This window comes from Anguilla rostrata, chromosome 18, assembly GCF_018555375.3.
Source record: "Anguilla rostrata isolate EN2019 chromosome 18, ASM1855537v3, whole genome shotgun sequence".
NCBI classification, from domain to species: domain Eukaryota; kingdom Metazoa; phylum Chordata; class Actinopteri; order Anguilliformes; family Anguillidae; genus Anguilla; species Anguilla rostrata.
Window position 1 is genome coordinate 7805248 of NC_057950.1, and position 16341 is coordinate 7821588.

The window sequence follows — 16341 nt, forward strand, 5'->3', positions numbered from 1 at the left end:
CTCTGGCTAGGCGAGAAAGGCCAAAGCCGAAAGCCAACCTTCTGTTTAGATTTGTATCGATTCAGATTTTCATTAGCTAGTTTCGACGGGATAAACAAAAACGCGATTCAGCCCGCGTGCTTTTGGAGGGAAAGCCTGCGTCGTTACTGTGTGTTAAACCTGCAGCGCGTCTCCAGTGGTGCATTATGGTCTACCCCGGGTACTATTTGTCATGCCCTCGGTTGTTTAGTCTGTTTCATCAGCAGCCTGGCAGTGGGCCTACTTTTTAAATTGCGTAAGGGTTTATAGGATGAGCTCTAATGGAGGACGGATAACAGTTTCATCCTCCGCTGAGGGGCTGTGCCGACTTCTGTTCGGTTTTCCAGGACGGAGTTAACGATGAGAGCAGTAACGGTGGCAAGGTTCATTTGAAACGGGCCGTCTCCATACGGGGTTTTTTTGTGACATCAGTGGTTTTGTTGTGCAAAATCGGTTTAGATGCAGGTATGTGCTTGCTCACACGCGCACAGGCACACAGAAATTCAGACCGCCATTTCTTGAATTGTTTTTTGCTATTTTTAATTTTAAGTTTTTGAGTGCCTGAGAAAACATTGCTGGAACTGGGAGTCATGTGGTCCAGGGGAAGCAGTTTTACGAATCCTGGTAAAACGCTTCCCTCATCCAGGGCTTGGCGTCTCTCTCTCTCGTCTTTGCTGGGCCCTGCTGACTGTACAGTCCTGCACGGATGTACTGTCAGATGTGCTCCAGTGCAGAATTAGGTCAGAGACTAGCCGAACACAAGCCATCTGTGCTTTGAAAGGAGTGTGTGTGTGTGCGTGTGCATTTGTGCATGCGTGTGCGTGCATGTGTGTGTGTGCATGCATGTGTGTGCATGTGTGTTTGTACATGTGTGTACGTGGGTAAGTCTGTGTGTGCACATATGTGTGCCTGTGTGTGTGTGTGTGTGTGTGTGTGTGTTTGTGCTTCAATGTAAGTCTGTGTGTGTCTGTGTGTGTGGAAGTCTGTGTGAGTGTGTGTGTGCTTGTGTGTAAGTCTGTGTGTATGTGTGTCTGTGTGTGTGTGAGAGTCTGTGTGCATGTGTGTAAGTCTGTGTGTGTGTGTGTGTAAGTTGTGTGTGTGTGTGTGCTGTGCCTGTGCTGTTGTGCGTGTGGGAGCCATGTGTGTTTTCGCCGCTACATGTTCTAGCACCAGATTTATCATAGAGCATCATGAGGGAAAATGACAGAACTGATCGTGAGGCAGATTTTCTCCAAAGATCCCATTTACTCCTAATCCCAGAGTCCTGATCTTTGCCAGATGAGACCCCCCCCAGGTTGCAATGTCCTCAGTCCACAAAAATGCAGCGAGTTCATGCCAGTTCCGTTTTTTAAATTGCCAAAATGAAACCGTTTTTCTTTCTGTGGTTTGCAGGAATTAAATTTGGAAGCCGCAAATTTGTTTAATTGAAAGACTAAGCTTGGAAGAAGTAGAATCATAATCCATATATTTCCTTGTTGTTTTTATGGCAGTTTTTATATTTAGGTCCCATTAATTCACGTGCATAATTTTAACCTGGAGCTGAATGAAAAGCGATATGAATAATTTAAGATTGTTCCAACATAGCTTGACACAATACTGACACATTCTTCCAATTGTAATTCAATACTACTGCATATAATATAGCTACTTATAACGCTAATCTAATAGTGATTTTAGCATCTCGGAGGATCAGCAGTACAGTACTTGCACATGTAGAGATGGCACTACGTTTGCGAATATGTTTTCAGATTTAAACATAGTATCTAAATATTAGTGCAGTGCTGTAGTGTGTGTAGGCCAACATTTCAGACTGGCTCTTTCACAACAAGAGCACAAACACTCCACTGTCCTGATCTGTGAATCTTCTCACTGTGGGGATTTATGATGCAGCAAACAGGAGAAACAGTGCTGGAGCACCACAGCGGTGATCGATGTTCACACGTGAGAAAAGAGGTGTTGGCCTCCCCCTCAAACGTGTCTCAATGAAGATCAATGCTCTCTACGTGGAGCGAGACGTCTGATGGTCTAATCAGAGACTGAGGCTTGTCTTTGCATTATAATGTGTGTTATCTGTCTGTCTGAGAGCCCTCTCTCTCACACGGATAGAGGCAGTCCTGGTGATAACATCAGCAGTCATGTGTCTTGGCTGATGGTTCCTCTAACCCTGAGGAGGAAAAGACTCTTTCTTCTTTGATTGTTTCAGCAAAAAAAAACAAAACCTTGTTTTCCCCCTCAGGCTGGTACTGTGCCAAGCCGGTGGATCCTGACAAAACCGTTGCCAGGATCTGACCGGTCGATTTAAAAGGGTTAAAAAAAAAACAAAACCATAAGGAAGATGTGAAAGGTCAAGAGAAGTAAAAACAGAAGCAGAAGAAGCCAGTTTTGTAGCCTTGGATATACCGTAGATCTAAGTGTTATCTTGTGCTAGGAAAATTGCATTGGGTATAGTTAGACTTGTTTAGCATATTGTCTTGTTTCTATATTTTAGTCAGCAAAACCGTCAGTGTCAGAGTCAAAGTCATTTAATCAGCAGAGTGGGCTGCATGTTGTGCAGCTAGCTTTTTCTAAGGCAGGATCTGCAAACTTGGGCTTTGGAAGGTCAGAAATACAATCTAAATGACCATTGGTACAACGTAGCTAGCTTCCAACACTAAATCAACTTTATTTTCACTTCAGCACACTAATGCTCAATTGCCAGTTAGTAAAATTTTGCCAAGTTGGCACAGACTAAGAACTGGTTATTAGCCATTTATATCTTGATCTCAAAACTAGATATTCAGTGGGACCAACAGACTGAGTGTACTGTGATAGTGTTATCTTACAAGCTGTCTTGCTACCAATATTCAAGCTTAATCTGAATGCAATACCTGGTCAATGTTTGCAAGCTAATGTTACTTTGGGTTTTGCATCTCTTCTTCAGTAGTCAAAGTAGCCAGTAGCTTTTAAAATGTGTTTATGACAGATAGCCTAGGTGTTCATGAAAATGAGCTGAGTTGGCTTTTCAGGTAGTAGCGGTCAGTCAGTGTTGCACAACACAGACATTTTACTATGTATGTGCAGTTATGCATTTGCTTCATCAAGTTCTTCATTTGGCTCATTTATTTTTGTGGAAAAAGGCCAAGATCTCAGCCCTGTAGTTCACAGAACTGTACTGGAGGATTGTTAGGCTGCCCGTATATTGTGTCAGGAGAAATTTAGTGGTTTTAGTACCACTCAAGACCGATGCAGTACATCTCCCCGCGTTGGCCCTGTGGGTCCTCATGAATCTGTGTAAGAAGAACCAAAATAAAACTCCTGAGCAGATGGACTGATTTTTAAAAATAGTTCAAGGTTATCTTTTCATTTCTGAATAGTGGGCGAAGACAAATTACATTTACACTAATTAGGCTTGTCTCTTGTCAAGCCCCAGCAAATACGTCAATGGTGCTTGTGTGTTTTCTGCACTTCTGATTGGCTGGTGGACTCCCGCCAAGTCTTTGGGACTCTAACTTGCGGAATCTTGGCAAGGCCTTATTCTTTGATCTCCCATTCACTTGCAATTACACCACATTACATTACATTATATTGGATTAGTCAGGCCCTGATACTCTTGACCAATCAATCTAATGTAGCCGGGGTAGTTGGCTTGAAGTAATGGAGCTCTGAAACAGGGCTGTGTGTATGTTTGTGTGTGTGTGAGAGAGGAGATTTGCATTGACTCGACCGAGGGGCACGCAAACACCCTGGCCCTCCAGCCTCAGGGTGGAGGTTGAAAACCTCCATTTACACAACACATTAGCACGTCACCGCTAACGTGCTACAGGCTGACACGAACAACATTCCAACTGAAACCTGAGCCACTTCGTTTGTCCCCTTAGTTTAACATATTACCCTCAGAGGGTTTTGGTTGGGCTATTGCTTGTTCAACGAGTACGTGTAGTAGTTCTGTTTTTTAATGTTGGCTTTGTACACATAATAATGGCGCATTTCACACGTTTTTTTTTTTGCCAAGCTTTAAGAATTCTGCAATGCAAGTTAGAACTTGTGCACAATAATAATTCCGTTTTGGCGGCCGTGACCATATTTACACCCCTGTTCTGTTCCCCGTCTCAGAAATCCGAAGGCTTCGGTTCAGAGAACCAACAAGAACGTGAACAACGACTCGACGCTGCGGATACAGAACCTGAAGATTCTGATTGGCCAGATCAAGTCGTACTACCAGGTGAGTGTGCCGGCCAACCTGTGAACGATTTAAACGATAGTTTGCCTTTCAGCGCGGTTCAGTCCCTCTTCCCCAAAACCTTTGCTTTTCACAGACGTTTAGACGTTAAGCATTTCGAACACTGTGCTTTCAGACTGCAAGTTTGTTTTATTGAAAAAAGCCCTGACAGAGCTCTGGGAACCATTGTGATGTCATAGAAGGGTGACCAATAGCGAGGCGCTTTGGCTGTGGCGTGTGCCACTGTGCTTCCAGGCAGCGGAGGCAGGCCTGTGAGATGCATGTGCAGTCCTGCCTCCTCTGACAGAGCTGTCACTCATCCACAGCCTGGAATAGTGACTGAAATATGCATCACGGTGTTCTTTCTTTTCTCATTCATTTTCATTATTCTTGCAATTTGTTTTTGAAACGGCATGTGCAATAAAAGAAGGAAAGCAGAATTGGAGAACTGTCCCCAGTAGATAAGCATGAGTTGATTTTGCACGCTAGGCAATGCCTTGTCTCCCGCTGCACCACAAAACAGACTTGAGATGCCTGCTTGATTGAACCAATCCACGACTAATATATTCCACATTGTAGGTGACGTGATAGCTTGATTAAACGCAGTGGTGGTGTGGGTGCTCTTTTTTTTTCTTTCTTCTCCTTGTTAGAATCTTTGCAGTGCATCGCTGGTGGTCTTTGCTTTTATTTTATACCGGTATCTTTTGTGAGTAAACGCAGTCCCCATGTTATAAACTGAAGGGGTTCAGACAGCATGTTTATACTTGTGGATATGGGGACACACTGAGGGTTTTCAGATGGCTGGTGTGTGCTTATGGGGGGGGCGGGCATGATTACGTCAGTGCTTCTGCTACAGAATCATAGTCTAAGCAGTAGGCCTATATGGTGTTTTAAATGAAATATTATACTAATTGTTTCAAAGCTATGTGATGGATGTTCATATTTTATATGATGATTTCGTTTTTAGTGTTTGCACAGTAATGGCAACTATAAAAGGCAGATTCAGTCAGCAAGGCAAAACTCTGCTGTATTATTGATCATTATTGACGATTGATTGTTTTATCTGTTTATCGGATGTCGTTAAAAGCAGCGTAGCGACTTTCGCGCGCGTCCGCTCGATGCGATGCACTTCCTGCAGGGACGCGGCTGAAGCGCGTTGTGAAAGAGCGCAGCTTCGCTGCTGAAGCGGCCTGGTTACGATCCCCGCTCCTAAACGCGCTCCTTCTCCCGCGCTGCGTAAACACACAGGGCAGAAAGAGGGCCATCCCTAAGGCGGCTGAACGCTGTGTGTGACGTTACTGCCGATTGGAGGACATTCTGTTCCGCTGGAGTACCTTTTGTCCATTGTTGACTCATACAAACTGCGTTAAGAGGTAAATAGAGACTGAGTATTTCCGTTGTGTGCTGTGCAGCACCTGTGGATTCTGATGGATTTCCTGCATAGGAATGGGAGCCCTCGCATGTGTTCAGTCACGTGCCGGTGCAGATTGTGATTAATGTTCCTTCAGCCCGTTCACCCTCCCTCTTTTGCTGCTGATATCTCGAGCTGAGTTAAAAACGAGGGCAGCGGGTCTAAAGCTGTAGCATGGTGAGCGCATGGCATCGCATTCGCAGCACATCTGGGCAGATGGACGGCGCTGAGGCCTGAGTCACGTGACCTAGTTCCGTAATCCCCTTCTTCGGATTGGCGTTTTAAAATGTGGGACAGCGCGGACAGGAACATCTGCGCTCGAAAACGCACGGGAGGAAGGTCACGGCGGCCCGACAGGAAGCCGGGATCGCGGCCCGGTGGAGTGACACATCGGGAATCAATGGGGGTCTCAGTCATGATCGTTTGGCGTTGGTGTTGAAAGCACTTCCCCGCCCCCTCCCTCCTTCCCCCCACGCGGTAGCAGGAAAGATAATCAAGCCTTTCAGGGTGATGTACTGCTCTGAATAATAACCACAGAATGTCCGTGATTCAGCTCGCAGGAAGGGAACTGCCGGGATCTGAGAGAGACAGAGAGAGAGAGAGAGAGAGTTGTCATCTGTGATGCATCCTCAGCAAGGAAGGCTCTGCAAACTGCATTTGGCTTTTTACCCTGTGAACTCTGTCACTTTACTGCAGCAAACCCGCCCGTTTAAGTCGGGTGTGTGCGCTTCCACGTGTTTGGCAACCGTTTGTCAGTTAAAAAGAAGGCCGTTCACAATGGCTGAGTAACCTGGGTGCATCTCAGCTTCATGCTCCTTGAAGCAATTGAGTTTGCCTTGATGACACCTTTCACTCTTAGCCTTAGCGAATAAGGCTGAGGGTGGTGGCACTTTGAGTTTCGTCATCAGGTTGTAAGATGCTGCCATTTCTTGCTGGATTATGTCAGTTACAGAGGATACCCTGTTCAACATCACCAGGATGTTTTGGGTTGAGGACTGTCTATAACTGCACCAAACTGACTTTAATATTGCAAGGGCGGTTGATTTTTGGTCTGCTCATTAAGACCCCACTGGGAGATATTGTCTGTAAATATCCCCTCGTTCCCCTGTGGACCTCTCTCCAAATCTGGCTCCCTCAGCCCCTCACACCATTGTAGGCCAATCGGGCTGAAGATCAGACGTTCCTCAGCTCAAAGCTCCGAGGAGCGGCTATCAGTGGCCATCAGATCGGGAGTCAGCGTCCATTGATCTGCGCTGATCAAGCAGCGGCCCGTTCTGAGGCCTTTCCATTGTCAGGGCAGGGCCGCTTTTGCGCCGTTCCTCTGTCTGCGGGACATCAAAGAGCCCCGGGGGGGGGGGGGGCGCGTCAGCGAGGAGCCGATCTGTCACCGGGACCAAAGACGGCGAGCGCCCCAGCGCCCGGGCCGGACGCGGCGGAACAATGGGGGCTGGCCGGGCCGTGCCACCGGGGGCCCTGACCTCACTCCCGGACCCGCCACCCCGGCGGTCATCGGAGGGGACCGGTCCGGGATCGACCGTGTTCCCACCGTCACCGGCTGTCACCCCTCGTTTTCTGGGTCAGCAGTAGACAGCAGCAGGCCCACCGAGGCACAGGATGGGCTGACAAAACGCCTTTGAGCTCTTTCCCTCTCTTTCCCTCTCTGCAGGCCATTATCCCCTCCCTAAGACCTTGAAGGAAACCTTATTGTTCAGGTCTTTGCTGGGAGAAAGGATAAAGATATCTATTCCATCCGCTTTTTGGATACTGTGACTCAGCCGTTTTTAAAGTAGTATTGCTTTTAAAAGTCGAATTCCGATGTTGGAGAAACTGTTGCCGAGCTACTGTTCCATATCTTCACTTAATATGGCTCAGCAAATGCTTGTTTTCTGGAGCCATTTTGGCTCGAGTTACAACATGAGTGATTTAACATTTAAGAGACCTGGACACTGGCCTGATGGAGGTTTGGTGGTGTCATCTTGGGACATGGGACACCCCTGCTTTACCAAGTTTGGAAAGTGAGATTATCGGCTTTGCACCCTTCCATTTTGACCTTCATCTACTTTTTTCTGTTTAATTTTATGGGGCAAAACAAACTCAGAGAGGAGTCTACTGACTATAGCATTTTCACTGTAATTGTGTGCCATTAGTCCGTGGGACCACACACAGACATCAGTGACCATATATAATGTGCAGGGGCACTGGGGGGTGGGGTGGTTAGGCAGTGGAGAGGCAGACCTCTCACTCCCAGCTTAATGGCCCGTTGACATGCCCTCTATTGTCTGACTGTGGGGTCAGGATCGAGAGTCCTTTTATTATGGTTATTGGTACCAGTCCCCCGCACAGTGGGGTCGAGCAGGATTGCGTGCAATTCAACCCTTCTGCTGGGTCTGCACCTGCATCTGCTGCAGCTGAGGTATGAGGCATGCTGTCTGACTCAAAGTCCTTGGAGGGCCAAGGCGTGCAGGTGTTCATGAGCTTCGACTCCGACCAACAGCCAGTGCAGACCTTGGAAAACAAAGGGTGTGAACTCTTTAGCCAATGGGGAACTTTAGTTAATCACTGAAATGCTCCAAAAATGAGGCCATTACCGTGGCCCTCCAGGACTGGAGACTCCCAGGGAGTTCCGGAAACAAGGGTGCCTTTGTGCTGACGGTGATAGAAGATCAGCGTTTTGTTCCAGGTGTCAGTGCGCGCTAGCAGATAACAGCTGGCAGCGGTTTGGCCCAGACAGCACGAGCCCCCCCACCTCTGATCTCGGCTCTGATCCAGGAGTTCCACACGGAAGCCTGGGACACTGTCCAGTGTTCCACAGGGCCTGACCCCGTGATGGCCCGGCACAGCCTTCTTCAACCGCTTCTGCCCGGGGAAGCCAGATTCCTTTTAAAAATATGGGTGCCGAGAGGCGCCAGATGTGTCCCACATTTCTGTTTATGAAGCAGCATGTGAAGTACGTTAATCCTGCACACGTGTTAACAAAGCGTGTCTTCCTTAAAATGGCCTGGGCTGTTGCTTGTTATTCTTTCACTTGTGGGAGGAGGTATGCAGATGCTGTGCAGATATGGAGCTGAGAGATACAGTAGGGACAGGTTTGGCTCCTGGGCCCCCCGGTTGAATATCCCCTGGCGTGTTGGCCTCCCCTTTGGGCCGTGGACCTGGGTGTACACTCTCCTTTCCTTCTAACTGGGGCTCCTTCTGGTTTCAAGGTAAACCACCTTTCAGATCCTCTTTCACTGCACTCCCTCTGCTGCTCTGGTTCTGTGCTCCTCAGCACAAAGACGCGGCGTCAGTCAGTGTCTGACCTTGACTTTGACCCGTGGCCAAATTTAAATTTCATCGAATGTAACTCGCCGACTTGTGTGAATACTAAACCCTACGGCGACATTTAATTGAGAGTAAAGTTCAGGACAAATGTTGATTGAGGCTCTGCGAGGGATAGGTGACCTGTCCAGGTGAGTGGTTTAGAAAATGATGGATGGATGGGTGGATGGATGGATAAATGTTGATTGAAACACAGGGCCATAGTTCATAGCAGTGCCTTATACTTCACAGCCCAGGGAAATGTACGGGCGTGACAGAGAGCTCTTTCGTGCTCGTGAGTGTGTTCATACGGACGCCGGAGCGGCAGGGGCAGGGCCGACAGCTGGCATGAAGAGCACGTCCGTTTGAGTAAAAACTCAACAGAGCAGCACATGGGGCAGCTGTGTGTACCCTGTACCTGGTGAATGTTCATACCACCGCTGTCAATCATTTACCCTTTAAGGCTAAACTGTATAAAGAATAGAGATTGGAATTTCAAAAAAGCTGTCCAAGTTGTGTATGTTTATTTGAGGTCAGAGGTGACAGAAATGAATGTTTGTTATCAGCGAGGGTCCGGTCATTGTATTTATTTCTATGATTAAACCCTGTAAAGTATCAATCTCTCCGTACCATATAGGCCTGGGTATTGGGTTACACCCCGCTAAGGTGTAATTTGGTCGGTGGCATACCTTCCATCCTAAAACCAGAAAGGAGGGAGGGCAGATGCGTTTCTGTCTGTGATGCGCCCTGCGTGTTCTGCAGCCTGTCCTGAGAACTCAGAGCCCCTGTGATAAGAGCGTCATCATAAAGGGCTCATGGAATGCTCGGGGTCAAGGGTGCTCTCTGTTGTGCAAGATACTGTATTGCTCATACAGTACTGTACGTGAGTTGCCTGGACCGCCATGGTGGAGTTTGGGCTGTGCGGTTTGGAGGGGGGTTGCATTGTGCCCTCCACCCTGACAGCTCAAACAAGCCAGTGGTCCTGTGACCTGCTGGGTACAAAGCCCAGGACGGTGCCTGCTTACGTCCTGGTTAGTCATGAGAGGAGGGCTTGTGTGGCACTAAATTAATCTCCGCCTGGGCTGGTTAGGGCCTACCCATGAAATGTTAATTATTGGCTCTCTAGGACAAAGGGCAACTATGCTCCACTGTCAAACAGTATATCAGTGGAATGCTTCTGTTTCCACACTTGAGAAAATCAGTCAGGTACTTGAAAACATGCTGTCTTTAGTTGAGGGCAAATTTTTGGGTCTATGTAGAAATGTTTAAGCACTTAAGTTGGTAAAATATTAGCCACTAGCTAGAAGTTTGCTGACCTTTTTAACTGTATCTGACTACACCTACAGCTTTCCAGCTAGCAGGCCTCTCCTGATTTACGATCTGTGTAAATGGATGGCAGGGGACCATTCTGAGGGTGAGAGTTTGAACACAGATGCAGTTTGGCGTGTTATAAACCAAACACTTTTCCTTGTAAGCCATTCAAGTGGGGACATAGTGACTCCGTTGAAAGCCACACGGAGAATGCACTCAAAATCGGGGGTGCAACGTCCCGCAAAGTGGGACAGGGGGCTGAGTGCGCCGGGATTTCGCCCAGTGCCCCCCTCACGGTGCCTGAAATAGAGGCCAACCACGAGCGGCTATCCTTCACCGGGAGCTGCGGGGTCGCTGAAGGTCGCTGGAGGTCATTTATCTGGTCGGCCTTCGGGGCGAACAGCAGTCGTTTCTCAGAGACAAACGAGACTCGGTCCCTGGGGGCTGAGTGAGCGGTAATTCCCCACAGCGAGGGGGGGCGACTGTAGGCCTCTGGCTGTCTGCGACGGCAATCTGAGCTTTAAAGAAACATGTCGACCCACACCCAGCCGACCGCTGCAGTAGTCCGCAATTTGAAACTTTGCCCGAAGGTTATGCAGACAAACGCCATGTTTGACCTTGAGGGTGAAACGCAAGAAGGCCGAATTATCTCTAAAAGACCACTTTGTCTCTCATTTTCTCCCTCGCTCGTTACTCATCAATGCCAAAAACGTATATTTTTTTGGTCCAACAGGATCATATTCCCAAACTTAGTATGTACTTTGTTTTTGTTTGAATGTTTCTGAGTTGGCAGATTTAGAGGTTTTGGCAAGACTCAGTGACTCCAGTGTCACTGTGGGAAAGCGCAGACATCCGGAAGCTTCTCCACAGTCCACGCAGTTGTGTGCACTGTAAGCCCTGGCTTCCGATACTTTCAGCAATCCTTGGCTTTGCAATAAAACGTGGAATGAAATAGCGTTACATGTTTGTATGTTTTTCTGTATTTCAGGGCTAAATGTGTCTTTACATGCAGTAAATATCCAGACACAAATTGGTTGGTTCCATCAAATGACATTAATGGTCACCAGCAGTTTTTTTTGTGTTTTTTTTTAAACACCTCCGCACTATTTGTGGCCTTGCAGGATACACTTGTACTGTGTGCTGAAGAGGAGACCATTCGTTTCAGATTTACGGTTGACAGCATGGCAAGGCCAAAGCAATTGAGAGACGTTTCTGTTTATGCAGTTGGCTGTGATTTATAGGGGAAGTCGGGGCATCTGGGGAACCCTGCTCAGAGCCCCATAGCAACAGAGATCCAGAGGGAAAAGCACAGAATTCCGTCATTGGCATAAATGGGGAAATTTATATGATGAAGAGTTGTTGTGTTGGTAGTTGTAATATAGGCTAAATGATATGTCGGTGAAATTAGGCTACGTACCTTGGAAGCAGAAGGAAGAGACTGGAGGCAATCAAAAGCACATAATGCATGCATATCAGTGCCACGGTCAAAGCAATTCAAGTTAGCCGGGCTATTTGACCTTTACTGGTTGATGTCCTCTTAATTATACAGTACCCATGGCTTAATTAACATTAATCATTAGCTTGAAATCATAATAATAGATACTGACTCTGATGACACTGCTAGCTAATTACTGTTGCTGGAGAGCTAGCTGGCTAACGTCATTAACTGAGGTGCTAGCTTACTGAGATGACTGGTGTTACAATTTATAACAAAACATTTCTATACAGTAAGAATGTTATAATTAACTACAGGATTTGAAAGCTTCATTGGATTCATGCAAGGTGTTGTCTATCCCTTGTTGCAGTGTTATGGCTGGACTGAACTAAATGCTGTGTATCGTTGCCTTTTATCTTCACTCTGACTCAGTAAAATGCACTGGTGGAGTGTTAAAATCTATGACATTATAAAATTTGAGCTGAAGTAAGTATTTAAGTAGATGTCCTATTTGTTTTATTTAGTTGTCTTTCCTGTAGACTGTACCTAAGTTTGTCATTTTGTCAAGTCATTTTGCTGTAATTGTAGCCTGCTTTAACAAAAGCAAATATATTGCTGTTTTTAGCGAATATTTATGATAGGAGATCATTGAGGGCGAAGGAGCCTGGTATTCAGAGTCTGCTCATTTGGGAATCAGCCAGGCTTCTCTGGGTTCAGATTCGATCTAACGTCACCAAGAGGCCTTCACATCCAAGCAGTTTTTTGCTAGACTGAGGTGGAAAAGTTGGTGTGTCCATAAAGAGAACTTTAGAACCATAAACAGATTTTTAGAATCAATGATGACGTGACGGGGACCTAAGTCATATACTTCAACTCCAGAAAGCCAAAAAAATGGGCCTCAGAATATCCACATAACTGTAGTTCATGGAAAAACACACAAATTCACATTTTCATTTGCCAACTTTTCAGAAAACTCACTGAACATTTGTGAACCATTTGGATAGAACCTTAGTGAGGGACTAGAAGCTCAATGGACATTCCTCTCCTACAGCTGCCCCAGTCACTATATGCCACCAACACTGCAGTCTTTCTGGAAGAACACAGTTACCAGGAGTTCAGGAGGTCTCCACAAACAGTGTGGGCCACATTATGCTGCATGTTATCTGGACAATTGCAGTTACTGTTTCTCATTACAAACATGCAACAGATTAGATACCCTTCATTAGGAAACGTTTAGGGAACCGAACGCAGAGCTGCAAACATTGACTTTAACCCTCTTGCGTGCGGCAATTACCATACAATGCCTTGCTCAGCCCACGAGGAACATATGGCTTCAGGTTTTTATGCTTACGGCGTACTGCAGCTAATTAATACATCTAAGCCTGGTGGTGGCTTTTTAGATGGAGATCACAGCTGCTGTATGCTCCGCTGATGGTCTGGTGAGGAAATACAGATGGGCTGAGATTACTCTGGGGCTCCATGAGGAAACGACTGGTCGGAAATAACTAAACCCAATCAAGCAACATGGGAACTCGCAGAATCAAAACGGAACTATACCATACACCGCAAATAGCACGGCTAATTTTAGCAGACCTTCCTTGGGCACAGGGATATTTTTCATTGCGACAGTTTTTGAAGTGGGATATTTCAAGATATGGTGTGAGATTAGAATCTGGATCTTGACTACCAACAGCCAGCAGTTCTTAAGATAAAATATGATTGTATATTTGATTATGAATTGTCGAAGACAAAAATGCCTAAAATGAGGTAATAGTGAATAGTTAAAACAGCCTTGCACTCTGGGATTGTAGTGTGGTTGAGATTGTTTACCGTGTGAGCAAGGTTAGCTCGGAACAGCAGATGTGACATGCTGGATTTACAGTGTGTTGATTCCCCCAGCCCATATCTCCCTCCTTGTGTTTCCGGGGAACCCCCCTCACCACCCTTCAGATGATCCGGGCTAGTAGGGCAAATATAGGCAAGGTGCCTGCTAGACTGGTCTGAGCCCACCCTAGTCACTCATATAGCAGGGAAATGCCTACCACACTGGCAGAATGTGGCTGACATGCTGACTACCTCACTCACTTACCGAGTGGGGAATGTGGCTGATACTCTGGCAACATCACTCACAGAGTGGATGATTTGGCTGCCACACTGGCAACCTCACCGACTCTGAAAGAGGGCGACGTGCTCAATGTACTGGCAACCCCAGTCGCAGAGCAGGGCTATGTGGTTAACACTCTGGCAACCCCACTCACTTCACACACACACACATAAGCCTTTGCTTAACACACGCAAGCATCTCCCACCCCAGCGCTCCCCAGCCTAGCTCTGTGGGGGCGAGTGCAGCGGGGAAGATTGATAGCGCTCGGGAACAAAGAGCGGGAGAGCTAATAACCCCCTCGACTCCCCGTCTGAGCAATTAGCCCGGGCACTTAGCAGAGTGGGGCTCAGTCCTGCCTCTGCCACGGGTGCACTGTCTGCAGCCATATGGGTGATTTCATGCTCTGTGTGCTGCCCCCGCTTCTCATTCAGTACCCCAGGCTTTTGTGTGCCGTACTGGGGGGGGGGGTGTACGGGCACTGTGTATTAATGAAATAATTACCGGTTTCAGTTTCTGTTATGGGTGTAATTGCGTACATATTTATAATGAACCGTTCAAATAATTGCAGTCTTGCTTTAACACACATTAATTCTTTTTCTGCTGTACCAAAAATGTACCAATATGTATGTACAGTATGTACCAAACTGAGCTTTTTTGTGTACCGTTACACCACATAGTTTCTGTATATTCATGAATCGTACTAATAATTATGACAAATTAATTGGTTTTGACTATTTGCCCAGGAAGCCTTTTGGGGAGTGCACATGAAGTTCAGCCTCCAAACCGAATTAATATTTGATAAGCCGGATGAGTACATAAGCATCTTTGTTTTTGTAATTGAGAGGGAAAACCCACACGGCTGTTTGAGGGGGTGTGCTGAAGGGAGGATGAATTTTTAAATAAGGCTCCCGTATTAATGTTTTTAACTGAACGCCGATGAGTCCACTGGCCTTCTACTTCACTCAGAGTCCTGTGGAGTAAGAGCTGAATCTGTGGAAGCAGCTTTCCTCACTGTGCTCCCCGTAGACCAGGGCTGCCCAGCCCTGCTCCTGGAGATCTGCCGTCCTGTTGGGTTTTCAGTTCAACCCTAATTTGACACCTGATTCTGCTGATTAGCAGCTCATTGAGATCTGTTAGCTGTTGAATGCGGTGTGCTCTGTTAGGGCTGGAGTGAAAAGGTACAGGACAGTAGATCTCCAGGGACAGGGTTGGGCAGCCCTGCTGCAGACAGTAGAATTGCGTGGGGAGGTGTGTGGTGCAGTTTGTTGGGCAGTGGAGACTCAAACCGTGTGATCGCCCCGTGAAGGCGGGGATTTGATTACCTGCCACGGCACTTTCATCACCGCCATCCCGTCTCTGTCTGTGACCCTGACTGGTTTCCTGCGTCTGAATAAAGCAACAAAAAAAAGAGAGAAGGGCCAACTGTCTGCTTTCCTTTTTAAAAAGGTAACAGTAGATTGTATTTATACTGTGCTTTTCATACTGTAATCGCAAAGCATTTTGCTGTGGAGGAGTTCACTTCAGCCCCCCACCCCAACCCAAACACAAGGCCCTAGAAATGGAGTTGGACACAGCGCCTGCGTTTCTCTCCCCCAGTTTTTAAAAATCAGTGCTCGCCCAGCTAAGCAGCTCAGGAGCGTGCTTTATACAGTGCGTCGGTGACTATAGTGTGACATCAGCAGGCAGGTCTCTTTTACCCGTCCGCTATTGCTGCCGCACGCGCAGTCACTCCAACTTCACTGCAACGTTAGCGTTAGCGTCGCGTGCCCCCACAGTTGGGCTGGGGTTTAATTAGGAGGCAGCCCGGCGGAGGCTGCAGGACAGATCCGCAGGGCTGCGGGTAATAGCGGGGAGTCTCTGCGTGTGCGCGCGCCGGCGTGCCGGTGATCACTGCAGGCAGATCAAAGACGGGTGTGACACGGGCACAGCTGGTGGCTCCGTCGTTGCCGTGCTAACGGACCGTACCATTCCGTCTGCATGGATCGTACCACATGTGGCTCGCTCATGCTCAGTGGCATCTATATATGCAGTCTGTGGGTGGTAGTGATGCTGCTTACTACAGTGTGCTTTGGTTAGGCCTTCAGCTACACTGTTAATTAACCCTGATATAATGCCATGCCACATTATATCTGGGGATTTTCAAGACCAGGCTTGATACGCTGTTAGATACTAAATACTATCTAGTCTTTAGGTAATCAGAGCACTAGGTACAATTTTGTTGGGAAAATGGCAAGCATTTTTGGGCTGAATGGCCTGTTCCCATCATTATGTATGTTACAGTGTTTTTTTTTTCCTTCTGTTTTTTTTTTTTCCCTTGAAGGTTTAAAGTGTGAAGAGGAGTGGGTGGCTGTATTAATTTTTTTTTTCTCCACATGCATTTTTAAACATTTTTTAATAACAAAAAAAAAAATCAATTTTTCATCCGGAAACAATCTTAATCAGGATCTCTCTGAAGAATAAAAATAATTAAGTTCTTGATCTGCGCTCTGTAACGGTACCATTGTGGTCCTGTGAAATAAGAGTGCTGTCTGTCTGACTGTGCCCAGCCCCCCAGCCGTGTCTGGGGG

General features: G+C 46.9%; 1 protein-coding gene across 5 annotated transcripts in view; it reads left to right on the forward strand.

Moving 5' to 3' along the window:
• The window catches only part of LOC135245297 (girdin-like), an 89610-nt gene that overhangs the window by 15381 nt on the left and 57888 nt on the right, over positions 1-16341 (forward strand). For all 5 annotated transcript variants that reach the window (XM_064318273.1, XM_064318270.1, XM_064318271.1 and 2 more), the window contains exon 3: positions 4111-4219. In XM_064318273.1, the coding sequence (XP_064174343.1) occupies positions 4111-4219 (109 nt within the window). The remainder of the gene's footprint in view (positions 1-4110; positions 4220-16341) is intronic.